General features: G+C 40.1%; 1 protein-coding gene across 3 annotated transcripts; it reads right to left on the bottom strand.

Annotated features, from left to right (window-relative positions):
* Positions 1 to 1,766: 1,766 nt before the first annotated feature.
* Positions 1,767 to 12,619, bottom strand: ZFAND5 (zinc finger AN1-type containing 5). 3 transcript variants are annotated; one of them, XM_045563766.1, is made up of 6 exons: positions 12,137 to 12,619; positions 7,965 to 8,121; positions 7,485 to 7,596; positions 6,757 to 6,860; positions 4,210 to 4,335; positions 1,767 to 3,435 (listed from the first exon to the last, which is right to left on the bottom strand). In XM_045563766.1, the coding sequence occupies exons 2-6, from the start codon at positions 8,113 to 8,115 to the stop codon at positions 3,287 to 3,289; spliced, it is 642 nt and encodes a 213-aa protein (XP_045419722.1). In that variant the 5' UTR covers positions 8,116 to 8,121; positions 12,137 to 12,619; the 3' UTR covers positions 1,767 to 3,286. The 3 variants fall into 3 exon arrangements, with proteins under 3 accessions (XP_045419722.1, XP_045419721.1, XP_045419723.1); XM_045563765.1 differs by having other exon boundaries at positions 7,965 to 8,124; XM_045563767.1 differs by having other exon boundaries at positions 12,130 to 12,142.
* Between the last annotated feature and the right edge of the window lie 3,166 nt (positions 12,620 to 15,785).

Consider the following 15,785-nt stretch of genomic DNA (forward strand, 5'->3'; position numbering starts at 1 on the left):
ATGACAGCTATCTGAAATCTGAGTGTTTTTGGAATGGAGGGTAAGGGTCAGGATGAGAGAGGCTTTGCTTCTCAATGTATTAATTCATTTTTGAACCCCGTGAATGTATTACGAAGCCCCCAAAGTAAAATTAGAACAGTAGTATGCTTAACATCTTGCTATTATTACTCAGTAGACATCTGCCCATTTTTACTTGCTTGCTAGGAACATCATTTAATGCGGACGTCTGCAAAGAAAGCCTTACGGAAAAGAACGATTCTAATCATTTTAAAGTTTAAAAGTTACAGATCTTTACCTTTTCACTATACAACTTAATGTATAACCAATCTTGTTAGTTCTCAACTTTATTTTTCAAGTTCTTGAAGTCATTTCTATAGGACACTAAAACTAACAATAATAAATTTTTACTATATGCCAGGCAGTTTCAAGTGCTGTATCTTCTTCACACTCCTGAAGTAGTTACCATCCTCATCTAACAGATCCAGCAGCCTGTGGGCCTAAAATAACTTGTCCATGACCTTAACCACTGGGCCCTACTGCTAAAACAAAAGCTTTCTTTTGCAAACTAATCCACATTGTGGGAAGCCTACCTAGTTTTACCTGATTTGGCATATTGAAGATTAGATTTGAAAAAAGGAGTAGCCACATCGTAATAGTTAATTTATGTCATCATGGCCTGTCCTAGCAAAATTTTTTGAGGGTTGTAGGTGTAAAGATTAAAGTCTGCTAATGTAATGGGAACATAGTATACTCTTAAAGTGCTTAATATCTCAATATACATTCTAGAGTTAAAGCCCATTCAGTCTGGACGGAAACATTCAGGCTTGAATCTTCCTAGGTGCCTTACTTTCCCTTCTCCCCAATCAATGGATGTTCTTGACAAATTATGTCCAAATCCTTTCTAATGTTTCTTATAAAAGTAGGATCATGGAAACATTTACTACTACAATCTCTTGCTACTATTCAAAGACCTTCAGAGACCCATGGAGCCTGAGGGCCTACCATCTTTCCATCTAAGTTATATTTTTCCACATAGCACTGATTTCATTTTAAACTTGAAAAAACTGTTTCCTTTCTAAATACTATAATTTTCAAGTAAATTGTGAAACCTCAATAGCCTTCACATTTAGGGAAATAGTACTCTTATGTCAGCATAGGGACTTTGACACAAACACATCTCCCCCACTTGGAAGTGGCAGTGCAAACTGTAACAGATAAAGGTAAACTAGGGTAAGTATTTCTATCCCAAACTCCATTACTGAGAAGCAGTGGTTTTTTCAGTTCCCCAGTGGGCAAAGTGTGCCCATAACTGTTCATTCCTTTTGTTCTTCATTATTTGGCATGACACCTGGAAAGATCAAGTCCATGGGTCCTCTACATTACAATCAAGCCCAAAACAAAAATCAAAGTTAACTGTTTTTGTATACAATAGATCATGCCTACTTTCCTCTTCAGAATTTTTATCATAAAATGTCATCTATCAAAGCAAAATATGGAAAAGGGAGAAAGGAAACTTGAACAATTATGGCCTTTCTCCTGAGTTTTAAGATTTTGATCTTTAAGGTGCCTGCCTGTTCATTCTTCAAAAATAAACTGCCTATCATGTACCACACTTGAAAATGTTTCAAACAACTCATCCCACGGTTCTCAAGTTCAGGGATGGCAAAGGAAATCAAAATTACAACGTAGCCATGCAAAGTCTAACATTTTCTAATTTTCCCTTTAGGATTCTAACTGTGGCTTAAAAACCCAATGAACAAGTGAAATTTCCCTCTGTACATGGCTTTTATTATTTACATAATACAATATAGCATCAATGCTGAATAGCATGATTATGTGCAATACATAAATATGAACTATCTGTACACATCTGCAGATCTAACTCAGAACTAAAGTACATAAAATTGAAAGCAAAACTGAATGCTTTAAGAATCAAAGTAAAAACTAGGACTGAACACTGCAGTAAATCAGTAGTGCCTCGTGTACATACTTAACTATTTACAGATGAAAACAGGCATTACCACAACACTAATCTAACTATACTCATTTATATATAAAAAACACAAGTTTCATACATCACAAAAAACCTTCCATTATAACACAGAAGTGATATTACCAGACAAGCATCAGTGAAGTATACTGCCTTTTCTAGTTGTTATTGTACAATGCTGTAGATAATGCAGCCCATGCAATACACCCAAGAACACTAGAGTCCTACACCCAAGTACAATTAATATGATAAAGCAGCCCTCTGCAAGTGGTGCTGGATACCACTAAGAAGTCTACTGCAGCCATGTTGGTTATGATTTTCCATGCAGAAGGGTACAGTTACATTAAGAACTGAAGTCTTTAAAAAGCTTTAAACATTCTTTCTTGAACCAAAACATTCAACAAAAGATGCACATGAAAAATTAACTGTTCAGATACCTTTGCAACTTAAAATTCAGATGCATGTTATTCAATAGAGCTGCTGTATGTGAAAAACCAAACGTAGTATTAATTTCTTCTTGTAAACAAATTCTAGTGCAGTTCTGTGCCACACATTTTTAGCAATGAGAGTAATGCAGACATCTTCTGGTGCAGGCCAGCACAATAAGCTTCAAAGATTATCTCAAGACCCTGTTGTTGGCTTGATGGTTTTACTTATAACAAGTTGCAATGTTTACCTTTCACAGAATGTCTTATTTGACAGCATTTAGAAGACCAAATTAAACCAGGCTTACATATGGCACCATATGGCACCAAATATTTGTTTCACTGGAAGGAAGATAGGTCTGATCCTCTTTACAGCTTTCTTCCTGCTTCCAAAGAACATGTGTAAATTAAGAGGGTGAAGTTTAACTATATATGGTAGAAGTAGACTGCCAGTCCTTTTCTGGTGTACCATTTTTTGAAAAAAATACAGGCACATAACACTAGCCAAAGATTATACCTCGATTACATTCCCAAAAGGCAGATATGCTGCAAACATGCAGAGATTTCTTTTATCTTGTTTGGCACATGGGAACTAAATTTTGTCCCTATTATCTGTGTATTTTACTTCGCTGTGCAGATTTTCATCCAATTTTATTCAGGGGAGGGCATATACATTTTGTAGGGCTGTATCTATCCAATTCTGCCTGTAACAAACACCCAAACACCCTAAAATATCAATTATAAGACAGACAAGTGTAAAGTAAAACTCTGGAGAACATCAAAGGAAAATGGCCATGCATCTGCTCTTTAATGTTTTCCTACGATATATTAAAATAAAAACAAAGTTTTCAGTCTCTTCACAAGTAGTAATTTATATTCTCTGGATTTTTTCAGCCACAACAACTGGATTCTCTTTTCTGATTTTTGCTGCAGCTTCTGCTTTGTAATCATATGGACAGTTGTGCTTGTCAGAGTAACGGTGAAGTCCACAAAATAAATTTCCACATCGGCAGTCAAACCCTGTACAAAACAAGAGGAAGCAGTTACTTGGGAAGTTGAGGCAAGTAAAAGGAAAAAAACAGCCTTAGTCACTACACAAAAGGAACCAGATTGCTTTGCAATGATGAAAAGACAGCCAACTCTTGATAAGAGTCTATCACTTTAAATTGTGAAAGAGTTTTTAACCTCCTTTGACATGGTTAAGAGATTCAAATAACTATGCTTAGTCGTCCTTTCCAAGGGCAATAGGGACTCTGTGAAGGGAAGTGCTTGGCAAGCCAAACTGCATGGAGAAAACAAATGGGCTACCTTCCAGCTAATTCTTCCAGCAATTCTGGATAGGCTAGAATTTACACAGGCTTAAGTCAGGCTGAGCTGGATTCAAAACCAGGTCCTACACCACGTTAACTGGGTAATGTTTCTTCAAGTGATAACTGAGGAAAGAACCATAAAGTTCTGAGATTTAAAGGAACTAAGTAAAAAGTACCTAGAACATTTTATGCCTAGCTCAAAGTAGGTGTTTACTGTTATTAGTTCATCTATACCTTTTCCCTAAATGTACAAAGAAAATAATCAAAAAAGGATGCATTTTAATCTAATAAAAGATAATTCAGAGGGCCTTAAGTTAATAAAAGGTTTTTCATATTAGAGAGACAGATGGAAATGGAAATTGAACCCATCTTCTTGCTACCCTAACACTACCTCCCCACCTTTCTTAGCCCATTTGTTTTCCAAATGTGTATTTTTTTGTGTGTAAGACCAACTAGTCCCATTGTTTCACGTGTTCCGTCATACCTGTAAGACCAACTTTCTTCCTACACATGAAACATCTATTCTTCTTTGGTTTGGGCAACTCAGGAGCTTTTTCTTCATTCTGAGAAGTACTGGGCTGAGAAACTGATGGACTGGGCTGAGTGACAACTGAAAAACAAGGATAAAAATGAGATTTGTTAAGAGTTCACTGGCTGACAATTATCTAAATCAAAAGATGATGCTTCTTAGTGAGAATGTTCAAGAAGCTTTTCTTAAAAATATGAACTTTAAATAAATAGAATCTTCCCTTTTTAACATCAGAACTTTCAAATCTGAGAATTTTCTGCCAATCACCATACCACTACTTGGTCCACTAAATTTTATGAAAGGATCATTTTAAGAAATTCCTTTAAACTCACTCTTAACATCAAGTACTGAAGAACAAAATTCTAATACTATGTTTCAAACAGTTGGGAGATGTTGATCATATGCTCAGTTTTTCTACATTTCAATTTTCTAAATGCAAACTCCTCAATTAGGGCAGTTCAAATTCTACTTCTCAGTAAAGTGGCCAACCTCTGAGGCACTTGGCTATAAAAGTCATTTTGATTTTATGCTTATAGAAGAGATCCTGTAGATGTAACTAGCAAATTTTGACAAATAAAAGCGAAACCATTAATCCCTAAAATCAACTTCAGATTCAAAAACTTCAAGATAATCATTTTGTCATTTTCACAGTTGCATTCCATTTTTATATGTAGAAAAATCACAAAGTTTTTTTAAACTTTCTTTTTAAAGATTAGCAACCAGTCTTTAGGATGTACTTGTCAAGTTTTGATTTCAGACCATTAAGGATTCCACAGGCAGAATAAATTCTTGAAAGTACCTTTACTTTAAGACAGTTACATAAAATGGGCACCAAATTGGACAGAGATAAGACCTACAAAAAGTCTCACCTTTCTTCTACCTAAAAGGGCTTTAACTTTTAACTTATACATGACATCAGTAGAATGTTACAATGAATAAAAAATAGATTACTGTATTAAAGCCTACTTTACTATTCATAGTTCCTTAAAATACCAAAATTCACTTCTACTTATATAAAATTCAGCACCTAGAACACTCTCTTAAGATTTTTTAGTATTAATCCAAACCTCAAGAATAGCAAATTTATGCATGGATTGCTGAAATTACTGCCTAAACGCCAGAACCAATGCTACTGGCATATATCCAAGCTCCTAGAGTAAGCTGATTGGTTTAGTGACAAATTATTCTAAAACTCTGCTGAAATTTATAATTCATCTGCATTAGCTTATCCACTGGGATCAATAGCCCAATATTAGACTAACAGAACAATATTCCACCTACTACTTATTCCTAATAAGCTATTATGACAACCTTAATTTTTCCTGATGGCATGAGGGTAAACCATAATCTACAGGAATAGTTGAGGATGGGGGCAGAATCAACCATTTCGTTGGCCACACCTGAAAAATGAATAGTGGTCCCTGAGACATACAAAGAAAGGGGAAATAAGAGAAAAGTGATACAGAAAAAGCAAATAGCAGTGACCCACAGAATGCTTACTAAGTAATGATAAATGCAGACTCGCTATATAGCTCTAATGTTAGCCAATACTGTTTTTTTTCCAGGGTTAGTAATTTAGTTTTTTTTTAAAAAAAAAAAAACATAAACAAAGGCATCACAAACATACTAATTTGGTCAGGTTTTTTTTGAAGAATGAAATATTTCAAAATACCAGATATAAACAGATTCACCTGCCAAACTTAAGAATTTGATGGTAACTTTATAAGATTCATACAGTACACATAAAGTTGGCTGTGGTATTAGCAAAAGCATGCCTTCAAACCAGTCTGCACAACCACCAGATACTATTTTTTCAGAATAAAGCTATGTATTGCATTAAATCACTCTACCAAAAAAGAACAAATTGGGAGAATAAACTGTGCACTGTGTAAAATGCATAGAACCTTTTTCTAGGACCTAGCATGGGTACTTCAAACAAGCCAGTCCTCCTGCAACATTATGGCACTTCCGGTGGTGCTATAGAAGCACAGCCTCAAAGTCACTATCTCATGAAAACCAAAATGACTTCCCATTTGAGTTTTAAACTCCCACAAAATGATAGGGATCCTGCACTTCAACTTTTAGTGTTCAATATATTGTTTAACTTGAAAGTTTCCTACAACACTGACGATATCAAAACTGAATAGTTACTGCTTTTGATTATAAATTTTTCTTTATGGCCTTGAAATTTAAGTTCGTAACATTCCTCACTGCAGGCATGAGTAGAAGAAAAAAAAAGTTTATAACACATCCAGCCTCTAGATTACAAAGTTTGCTGATTTAAATAAAGGTTATGGAAGTAGATGGGATAGGCAGAGAAGAGAGTAAAGAATGTGACTATTTTACATTTTAAGATACTTTAAAGACAGCCCTTTGCTTGGCCTGGTGCTTTACAGCTCTCCCTCCTCTTTGGTCCTTCAATGGGAAGGAAGGAATCCTCCCACCAACTCCTTCTCATGCTACCGAATTCAGAACTGAACTAGTATTAAACAAAAAGCATACCTGGCTCTGACACCTCTGTTTTCGGGGTAGTTATTTTGTCCTCTCTTGAAATGCTCATTTCTGTCATTTGCTGAGTTACAGGCAAGGCAGCCACAGGCACATTTCTATTTGAGTTCAAGCAAACAGTTATTTTTAAAGATGTTAAGGGTACTTCTCTTTGAGATAATGAGTAAGTTTTCAATTTAACTTTAAATTATGTATTTTTTCCAACATGGTCAAATGGAGATAGATAACCTAAAATTTTAAAAAGGATGTTATAGGATACCCAGAACAAATGATTGAGAATAAAGAAAGTAATTTGATAAATGGTTCATCAACTCAAGGCTGCATCATTTGTATAGGTTACAATATTCTACTATACCAACTAGGAATTTTTAGCTGTGCCTGTAACCTGGTTAAGGGCAAAAGGGGCAGCTTTGCCAAAACACCTTCTGTGGCACTATAATACAGTCTATTGTCTCTCAATCCCTAAATCTCAATTACAAATAAAAACAGCACAGCATTTCCAACACAGTACCCTTGAGGGCGTTAAGGAATACACTGTAATATACATCTTTACTCATAGATCTAAGAATCATATATTAAAGGACACTGGAATTCCTGATCGTATAACACGTGCAAAGCTAAGAGCATCTGATATATTAACATTTTTATTACTGTATGGTTTGTACAGACATCTTAGTTTCCTCTTTGCAGTATCATAAAAATTCTGAAATGTTCAATCTTACCTTGATTTTTCAGATGTGCTGCCAGCAGCACCTTCACAGTTGTTTAAGCTAGTGTCTGCTCTCTGTACAGATGCAGAATCTGAGGTAGGACTGTTGGAACCACTAGCTGTCCCTATTTAAAAACAGGATTTGTAAGGAACCAATCAACACTACAAAAATTCACTCACTATCAAGACTTAGTAACAAATACTTGCATTTAATGAGGTTAGTGATTTAAGCACTTTCACTGTGCTGCAATCCTACACTTGAGTATCCAAACAAAAAAAAAAGGCTGGAAAAAAGCTATAAGATGTTTGTACGTATAGTCATTCATTTTTGATGCAGTCATGTCAAATACTTGGGCTGTTACTTTAATTTCAAGCTCTTGTCAAGTCTTCTCTTTTTGGGCTTTCAGCATTCTTAGTCTTTGGCCCCAATTCTTGGTTCTATATTTTCTGTCCACCAGTTCTTCAAATGTGTTTTTCCTTGGAAACAACTTACCCATTGGGCTCATTCTGCCACTATTCTGCTGCCTCTGAAGATGTTCTTTGTAGCAAACAGAACACATTCCATTTGTCCTAGGATTCCCATAAAAGCCACATCCTGTACTACACAGCATGGGCCCTGGGGTCTGGTTAGTCTCCTGAGCCATATTTTTCTGCTATAAACAAAACAAAACAAAAATTTAGAAATTAGCATGTCACCAATGTACCTTTGTTATTTTTAAACAAGCTGGTTTCTAACAAAGGCCCAAATTGTGCTAATCATTAAAAAGAATGGGCAGAGATAATTAAGACCATTTTGCTGCCTTTATAAAATAAAGGGCTTTAGGACTAAAAAAAAAAATTTCCATCATTAAGTATTAAAATGTATTATTTTTAACTTCTGAGGTCAGTCTGCCAGATATTAGAGTTATATTTTAATCAATTTGGAAAACTGGTATCTTTGAGTTACTTTCTGCTCTCCTGCACTATAGGCAGACCATTTCAAATGATGTTTTTACTTCATTGGCTAAAAATATTATATGAAACTTGCAAATGGGAAAAAACCCACAATCACTGACTCTTGATAAGTATCAACTGGCTGAATATTGGATCTAACCCTAAAGCTTTCTTAAAATTAACACTTAACCATACTTGGGCCCCATCAATAATTTGACAATTCTGCTATGAGGCAAGTTATCTGTACTCTTTAAATGAGGTATCTTTATAAAAGACTGAAAAGAGAGCTGGTAGCTCTTCCTGCTACCCTGGCACCAACAAGTGAAGTTCTTTAAGAATTTAGGGGTCAGCTGCTTTTGAAACTCCTTTTATGATGTTCTACCATTTGAGGTGTGAAAATCTATTTCAGAGTACTTTACAGCCAATGCCTAGAAACCTGTAATCACAAATTATAAGCCATAGATTTATCAGCCAAAGGCTCTTAATTTTGACAAGTACTTGTCTTCCTTAAATCAGAAAATGAAACCTTTCCAAGCTCAAATACAGTAAAGGCAATATAAATACATAACCTTTAGTAATGGTTAATATTTAATGCTAGGTTACCAGAAAAAACTTCACACAGTAAACATACCATTGCTTTTCCAGAGGTCTTGCTAAAATTAGCAAAATATAGTAATGTTGAGCTAAATTTAATATGCTTTCCTCTAGACAAAAGAAAACAAACATTTAAGAAAAAAATCATTTTTAAAAGAAAATTATGGAGGGTTTTCCTGTCATCTTAAACTATGTATAAATGTATAAAAAGCATATCTGAGGCTATTCAATAAGGGAAACTGCGCGCTAAAACTGCCAATTTTCCAAATACCACATACTAGAATATACTCTATTGAATTACTAAAAACAGTATTTTAACAAGTGTTAATTCTTTACCAAGAGGGAAGGAGACCAACTAATTTTGACCTGGCCAGATGTTCATAATTATTTCCCAAAACATTTAAATGACAGTAACCTTTCCTTTTGCTAGTAAAGTGCAGCAGACAAATATTTCAAGCCAATCAAGCTTGTATAAAGAGTAACCAAGATCTACAACATATTTCAAACAATACTATTAATTTGGTTGACACTGTCTCTTTAAATAGTAAATGGAATTTAGCTGACTCATTTTGGAGTCAGGGTATTGTAAACATTTCAACATCACTTATGAAGTTTATTAATAAACACTTTCAGCTGGGTTTTTAAATACTGAGTATAATGAGCAAAATATGATTCAAATAATAAATGAGGTATTTATTTGCATGCCCACCATGCACAAAGTATGTGAATCTTTGCTTTATGCAAAAAGTTGGGCCATTCCTTAAAGCTAGTTAAAGAATTATGCTAGTTTACACTTCCTATACTAACATACACTCATCTGACATTGTCTTTAAATGCAAACCAGTCTATGTTTAAAGATCATCAACCGACACTAAATCATTTTAGTTAATCTGATTCTTAAAATCCATTTTAGATAAATAAAATGGTACGGACTTCATCTATTGATTTCACCCACTTTGCCATATAAAGCAGTCTACCTTTCCATCTTCAATTTATCATAAATATCCTTCAACTGACACACAAGACACCAGGACATTAGAGTCTCCTACACGGCTTCCCATCTTACATTCTTTTCCCCTAGAAAGCCAGCTTTTAAATGCCATCACATGTGCACAGCTTGCTTTAATATTTCTCAGAAGCTTAGATCACATGGGAGGGCGCTTCAGCCTGTCACAAGGCTGCAATGTGACAGGCTGAGCTGGATGGAGGCTCTCACATAAAGCCTAGTCAACAGGGGCCTCTGAAATCAGCTTCTATTTATATCTCAGAGCCTGCCAACTCCTACACAACCCCAAGAACTAAGGATGCAGCGTTCATGTATCTAACATAAAAAGAAAACAAAACAAAAAAGGCTGCTAGTTTTTTTTTTCCCCCTAACATAAGGAAGACTAGAGAACAATCTTAAATTCAATCTATAAGATGCAAGGATGATTAATCACTCATGAAGCTAAAATGGTCACAGTTGTTTAGAAAAAACTAAACAGCAGAGAAAGCATCAGAACAAAGAATTCTTACATCTTACATTTAGTGGTAATTACTGGAGGAGTGATGGGGGGAGGAGGAATCTGTGTTCACCATTAGGTATACTGCCTTTTCCTCCTACTTGTCTGCATTTTAGAAAAATACAATACCATTTCTATTTTGTACCGTTAAAGTAGTTAGAAACTTAGTGTGTGCTTGTGTCAGCACTATCAAGGAATAGCTGGAATGAATTATTTTTATAAAGTTTATGGCTTACTCTAACTCATAGCTAAAAAAAAAAAAAAAAAAAAAAACACACACACACAAACAAAAAACCCGGGTTAACAATAATTCTCCAACCCCAAACCAGAATAAAGGGGTTTTACACCTATGGAATGTATTTCTTTCAGGTAGCACACGATGTTAAAAGACAGCAAGAACGCCTACTCACCTGGGAGTTGAGAACTGAGTTCTAGTCTCTAACCTGCCACTAAGTCAGTGACCTTGGGCAAGTCCTTACTCTCCAGATCTCAGTACCCTCTCTTTGCCAAATGGAGTATATTGATTTTTAAAGACTCCTTTTCAGGCTTACTATCGGGTCCGAGATAGAAAACGGGAGAGAGAACAAACCACAAATTCTCAAATTTTGGGGGGATATTTTAAGGAAAAAAATCTAGAAAGATAAATTGCACTATTTTAACCAATTGACTTCTGAAATCCTACTTTAAAAAAAACCACCATAAAAATAAGGAATAAAATAAAATGCATTTAAATTTCAGAAGTTTGCAAATTACCTCAATCTCGGGCTTAAGAACAGGGCTCTATGACCTATATACTACTTTACCTTAACATCTCCTTAGACATCTTTAGGAAACAATAAAGGTAACTGGACTCTTTCCCCGAAACACAGCTAAACGAAGTGCGTGCAATGAAGCAAAAAAATTTCACGTTCACCAGCCTAAAGGCACGAAACAAAGGGGAAGGTGCTCCATTTCCTCCACGCAAGAGATCTTGGGGGGCAAACGCAGCGATATCGGGAAAACAAACCCAACGACGGAGAACCCCTAACCCCGTGTTCCAGTGCATTCTGGACCAAGTTTGGGTCCCACTGGTGCCCCAACCCCCTCCGTGCAAAGGCCTCACTCAGGAAAGCCCAGCAGGGCCTCCTCCAAAAACCACTGAGTCATGCAGAACAGCAGCTCCGCAGGCCCGGCCGGCCCCACACCCGCCGGCTCCGCGCCGACCTCCGACCCTGAATGGCTCGTCTGAGGAGGGGGAGAGCTAAGGGGTACACCGGGCAGGGGGCGCGGCCGCCGTCTCGGTCCCTTTGTTTATCCGGGTCAGGCTGTCCGCAGCGGCACCGCCGCCGAGGGCAGCCGGGACCGACGCAAGGCCCGGAGCCCGGCACCGCGGAGGCTGCGCGCCGGCCATTGTTCCCCGACCGTGCTGGTGCGAGCGAGCCGGCTGTGCAGGGAGCCAGGTCTCGGGCCGCGACGACAGGATGACGCCTCCGTCTTTGTGCTTCCTGAGCTGGCGGGCGTGCTCCCCTCCCCCGGACGCCGCCATCTGCGGCCTGCTCGAGCTCCGCCGGACGCCCGCGGCGTGCCGGTCCCCTTTCGCCCGCCCCCGGCCCGGCACGAGAAGCAGGGCTCCCGCCCCCAGCCTCGCACCACTCACTCTGCGGGGACCCAAATGCAGGAGCCGGGCTCGCGCGAGACGCCGGCGCGGTGGGGCCGGGCCGAGGCCTCCGGGAAGGGCGAGCCGGGCGCCCTGGAGCGGGTCCGAGCCGCAAGCGGAGGAGGCGCCGCCGCCGCGGGGTCTTCCTTTGTTCCTGAAGCGGCGCCGAGCGCGGCCGGGACACGCCGGAGCTCGGGAGGTGGGAGGAGGGAGGCGGGGGGGCCGAGGAGGAGGCGGAGGGAGGACCGAGGCCGCAGCGGCTAACGCGGCTCGAGGCGCTCGCCCGCCGTCGCCTCGCGCCTCCACAGGCGGCAGGGCAGGCCGACGAGGGGGATGAGCGGAGGGCGTGCGGAGAGGCCTGGGCGCCGTGAAGGCCCACTGATGGCGCTGTCCGTCGCTTCTGCCACTGCCAGAAAAGCTGCGCGGCTCCCGGCAGCGGACGAGCCGGTGCCCGCGATGCTGACTGCTCCGCGACCCGGCCGACTGACGCGCTCTCTCCGCCCGGCTCTCGGGCGGTGAGGGAAAAGGGGGGCAGGGGGTGGGGCCTGTGCGTCAGCGAAAACCCCGACGGCGGCGGCGGGGAGCGCGGTGACGTCACGGGCCCGAGGCCCCGCCCCGGCATCCAGTCACCGGGCCCGGGAGGCGGGGCCGAGCGTGGCGGCGCTGCAGTCGCGCGGCGCCGAGTCACTGGCCCGGCGGCCGGTGTCTGGGTGGGGTTGGAGAGAGCGAGTCCTGAGCAGGCTACGTTTCTATTTTTAACCCAATTGTTCGCTCCCAGCCTCCCTCCTTCGGATTTTCTCACTCTAGCCGCTTTCTGCCATCTGAGTTCTCACGCTTTGTTTCCAGCCCTGGGCAGATATTTCTCTCCCCTCCCCCAAGTACTTTTTTTTTTTTTTTTTTGAAGAAGGATTCGCCTCCAGAAAGGAAAAAGAACTGATTGATGGCTTCTAGGTCGTTTCTACTGTTTGCGAAACCTCTCCATTCCCCACCCGCCCTTTTCAGTTCCACAGTCCAGCCTGGGCCCTGCGCTGACGCCGCCGGGAGGAGCGGGGCGGGCGGCGCGCGCTTGCCAAGGTCACGAGCGCTGGTGCCGAGTCAGGGAACGCTCGGCCGACGGCTGCCAGTCCTCGGCCCGGCGTCGCTGTTCGGAACAAACTGTTTTGGCCAGCCTGTAAGATCCCTGGAAATTGACTATTCCAGCAAAGCATCGTGAACTGGGAAAGCACCAAATGTTCTACTCAAGAAATGCAGTGAAGAGACAAACAAGCCAGACCTGAGGCCGAGATCAGAAAGGAGATGAAGCAGGAGGAGACTGGCCGCAGGAAGTTCAAGAGAGGAGGGCATTAGGCAGGCAGTTCAGAAAGGAGGCACAGGGCCCGGCCAGTATGAAAGGGAGAGTTACTTGAAAACACTGAGAACCTTTCCAAAGCACAAACAACCCCATTTCCAACTGACCTCTCCAAGTGACTTTCAGTTCAACTCAAAATAAAATTACTAAGTCAAAGGACTTCTGAAATGTTCTAGTAAACAATGGTCTACCGATTACATAGAAATGATGTTGACTTTAGCTGTAATTAGAATGGAGTGAGAGGTCTCTTTAGTATTTTTCAAAGTTGTTGATTAGAAAAAAATCACCTGGGGCGATGATTTAAAGATTCCTAGGCCTCTCTCCAGGACATGCTTTTGATTGGTCCAAGGTGGAGCTCAGGAGCCTATATGTTTAAGTTGTGCTTCAGGTGATTCTTATTTATAATCTAGTGTAATTGGAGGAATGCTGCCCTGGTGCCAGGTGCCAACATTTCCAAATCAAACTGCTCTTTGCCACAGTAAGCAGGGTGCCTGGGACATCATAACGTTTGTGTGTGTGTGTGTGTGTGTGTGTGTGTGTGACAACTTCAGGATTATTTCGGTGATCAACGATCAAGATCAATTAATATATTAGAGATTTAAGAGATTTAAGTAGTTTGGAACACTGATCCCAGGACCATTGGAATTTATTTCCTTAAATTAGTAGCTAAATTATTAAAAACAGTAGCTACCATTTACAGGCCATTCTCAGTGCCAGGTATTTTCCATTTAGGGTCTCATTAAATCCTCACAGCAAGTCACTGAGATGGGTACTGTTATCATGTCCCTTTCTACAGATAAAGAGATAATGACTCAACAGGCTTGCTTGGAGTACTGAAGGGCAAGGAGGCAATGGAGTTAGTTATTATTGAGGACAAAATATAAGAGTTTTTCCCCTCCCAGATTTTTAGTTATAACAAGTGACACAAGATAATTCCTGAAGGAGCTTAATTGCAAAAAAAAAAAAAAAAAAAAAAAACAACAAAAAACCAAACCCAAGGATAATAAGGCAAGGTTGTTATTTAATGTATTCCATAATGTATATCACCTTCTGATAACTTACGTTTCTACTAGCCATTTATCATTTTCTCTATGAAATTGTTTCAACCAAGAATGTTGTAGGTATTGAGACTACACAGAGCAAGATGCCCTTTTAGCAACTATTTTCTAGTGTGTTTCAAAAGTATGGGCACCAGACCAGCAGCATCAGCATCACCTGGGAACTTGTTAGAACTATAGTACTAACTCTGCCAGGCATGCTGGCTCACACCTGTAATCCCAATACCTTGGGAGGCCAAGGTGGGAGGATCACTTGAGGTAGGAGTTTCAGGCCAGCCAGGGCAACATAGTGAGACTGGAGACCACCCCCCTTTCTCTACAAAAAAAAAGAAATTAACTGGGTGTGGTGGCATACACCTGTGATCCCAGCTACTTGGGAAGCTGTGGTGGAAGGATCGCTTGAGCCCAAAAGTTCAAGGCTGCAGTGAGCTATAATCATGTAGTAGCAGAATGAAACAACATCTCTTAAAAAAAAAAAAATGCTGTAATCCTAACACTCTGGGAGGCCGAGGTGGGAGGATCACTTGAGCTTAGGAGTTTGAGACCAGCCTGGCTAGAGCAACATACTTGTCTCTACCAAAAATAGAAAAAAATTGAGCCAGGTGAGGTGGTACATGCCTAAGGTCCCAGCTATTTGGGAGGCTGAGGCAGAAGGATCTATTAAGCCCAGGAGTTTGAGGTTGCGGTGAGCTATATGACACCACTGCATTCTAGCTGTGGTGACAGAGCAAGACTCTTGTCTCAAGAAAACCCCCAAAAAAACTACTAAAAGAAAAAGCAAATTCTCAGGCCCCCACGCTGAACCTATGGAATCACAAACTGGGTATTAGCACAGCCATCTGTGCTTTAACAAGTCCTCCAGGTGATTCTGATGCACACTCAAGTTTGAAAACTATCACTGTCCACTTACCCCTGCCATGCCATCAGATGACTCCTTTCTTTCAGATGGCTCACATGATGTGAAGGGGAAGGGTTTTAAAAGAAGGAAAAAATGTCTTCATATGACTGATGTAACAGATTAAGGGATATGCTTCTAACAAAGTTTTTGTTTTCTGGTGTTCTAAATTTTCAGTTGGACTCTAAAGACAAACTGAATTATAAAAAACAAAATATAGAATGTTCCTAATATAATGTGCAAAAGGGCTTTACTCTATACTCATCCATCAGAGAAAGGTCAACTTTGGCCTGAAACCAACCAACCTCTGTAAAGAAGAAAATAAAGAAAATAGGGAAAGTTGGGTGT

This window comes from Lemur catta, chromosome 10, assembly GCF_020740605.2.
Source record: "Lemur catta isolate mLemCat1 chromosome 10, mLemCat1.pri, whole genome shotgun sequence".
Lineage (NCBI taxonomy): Eukaryota > Metazoa > Chordata > Mammalia > Primates > Lemuridae > Lemur > Lemur catta.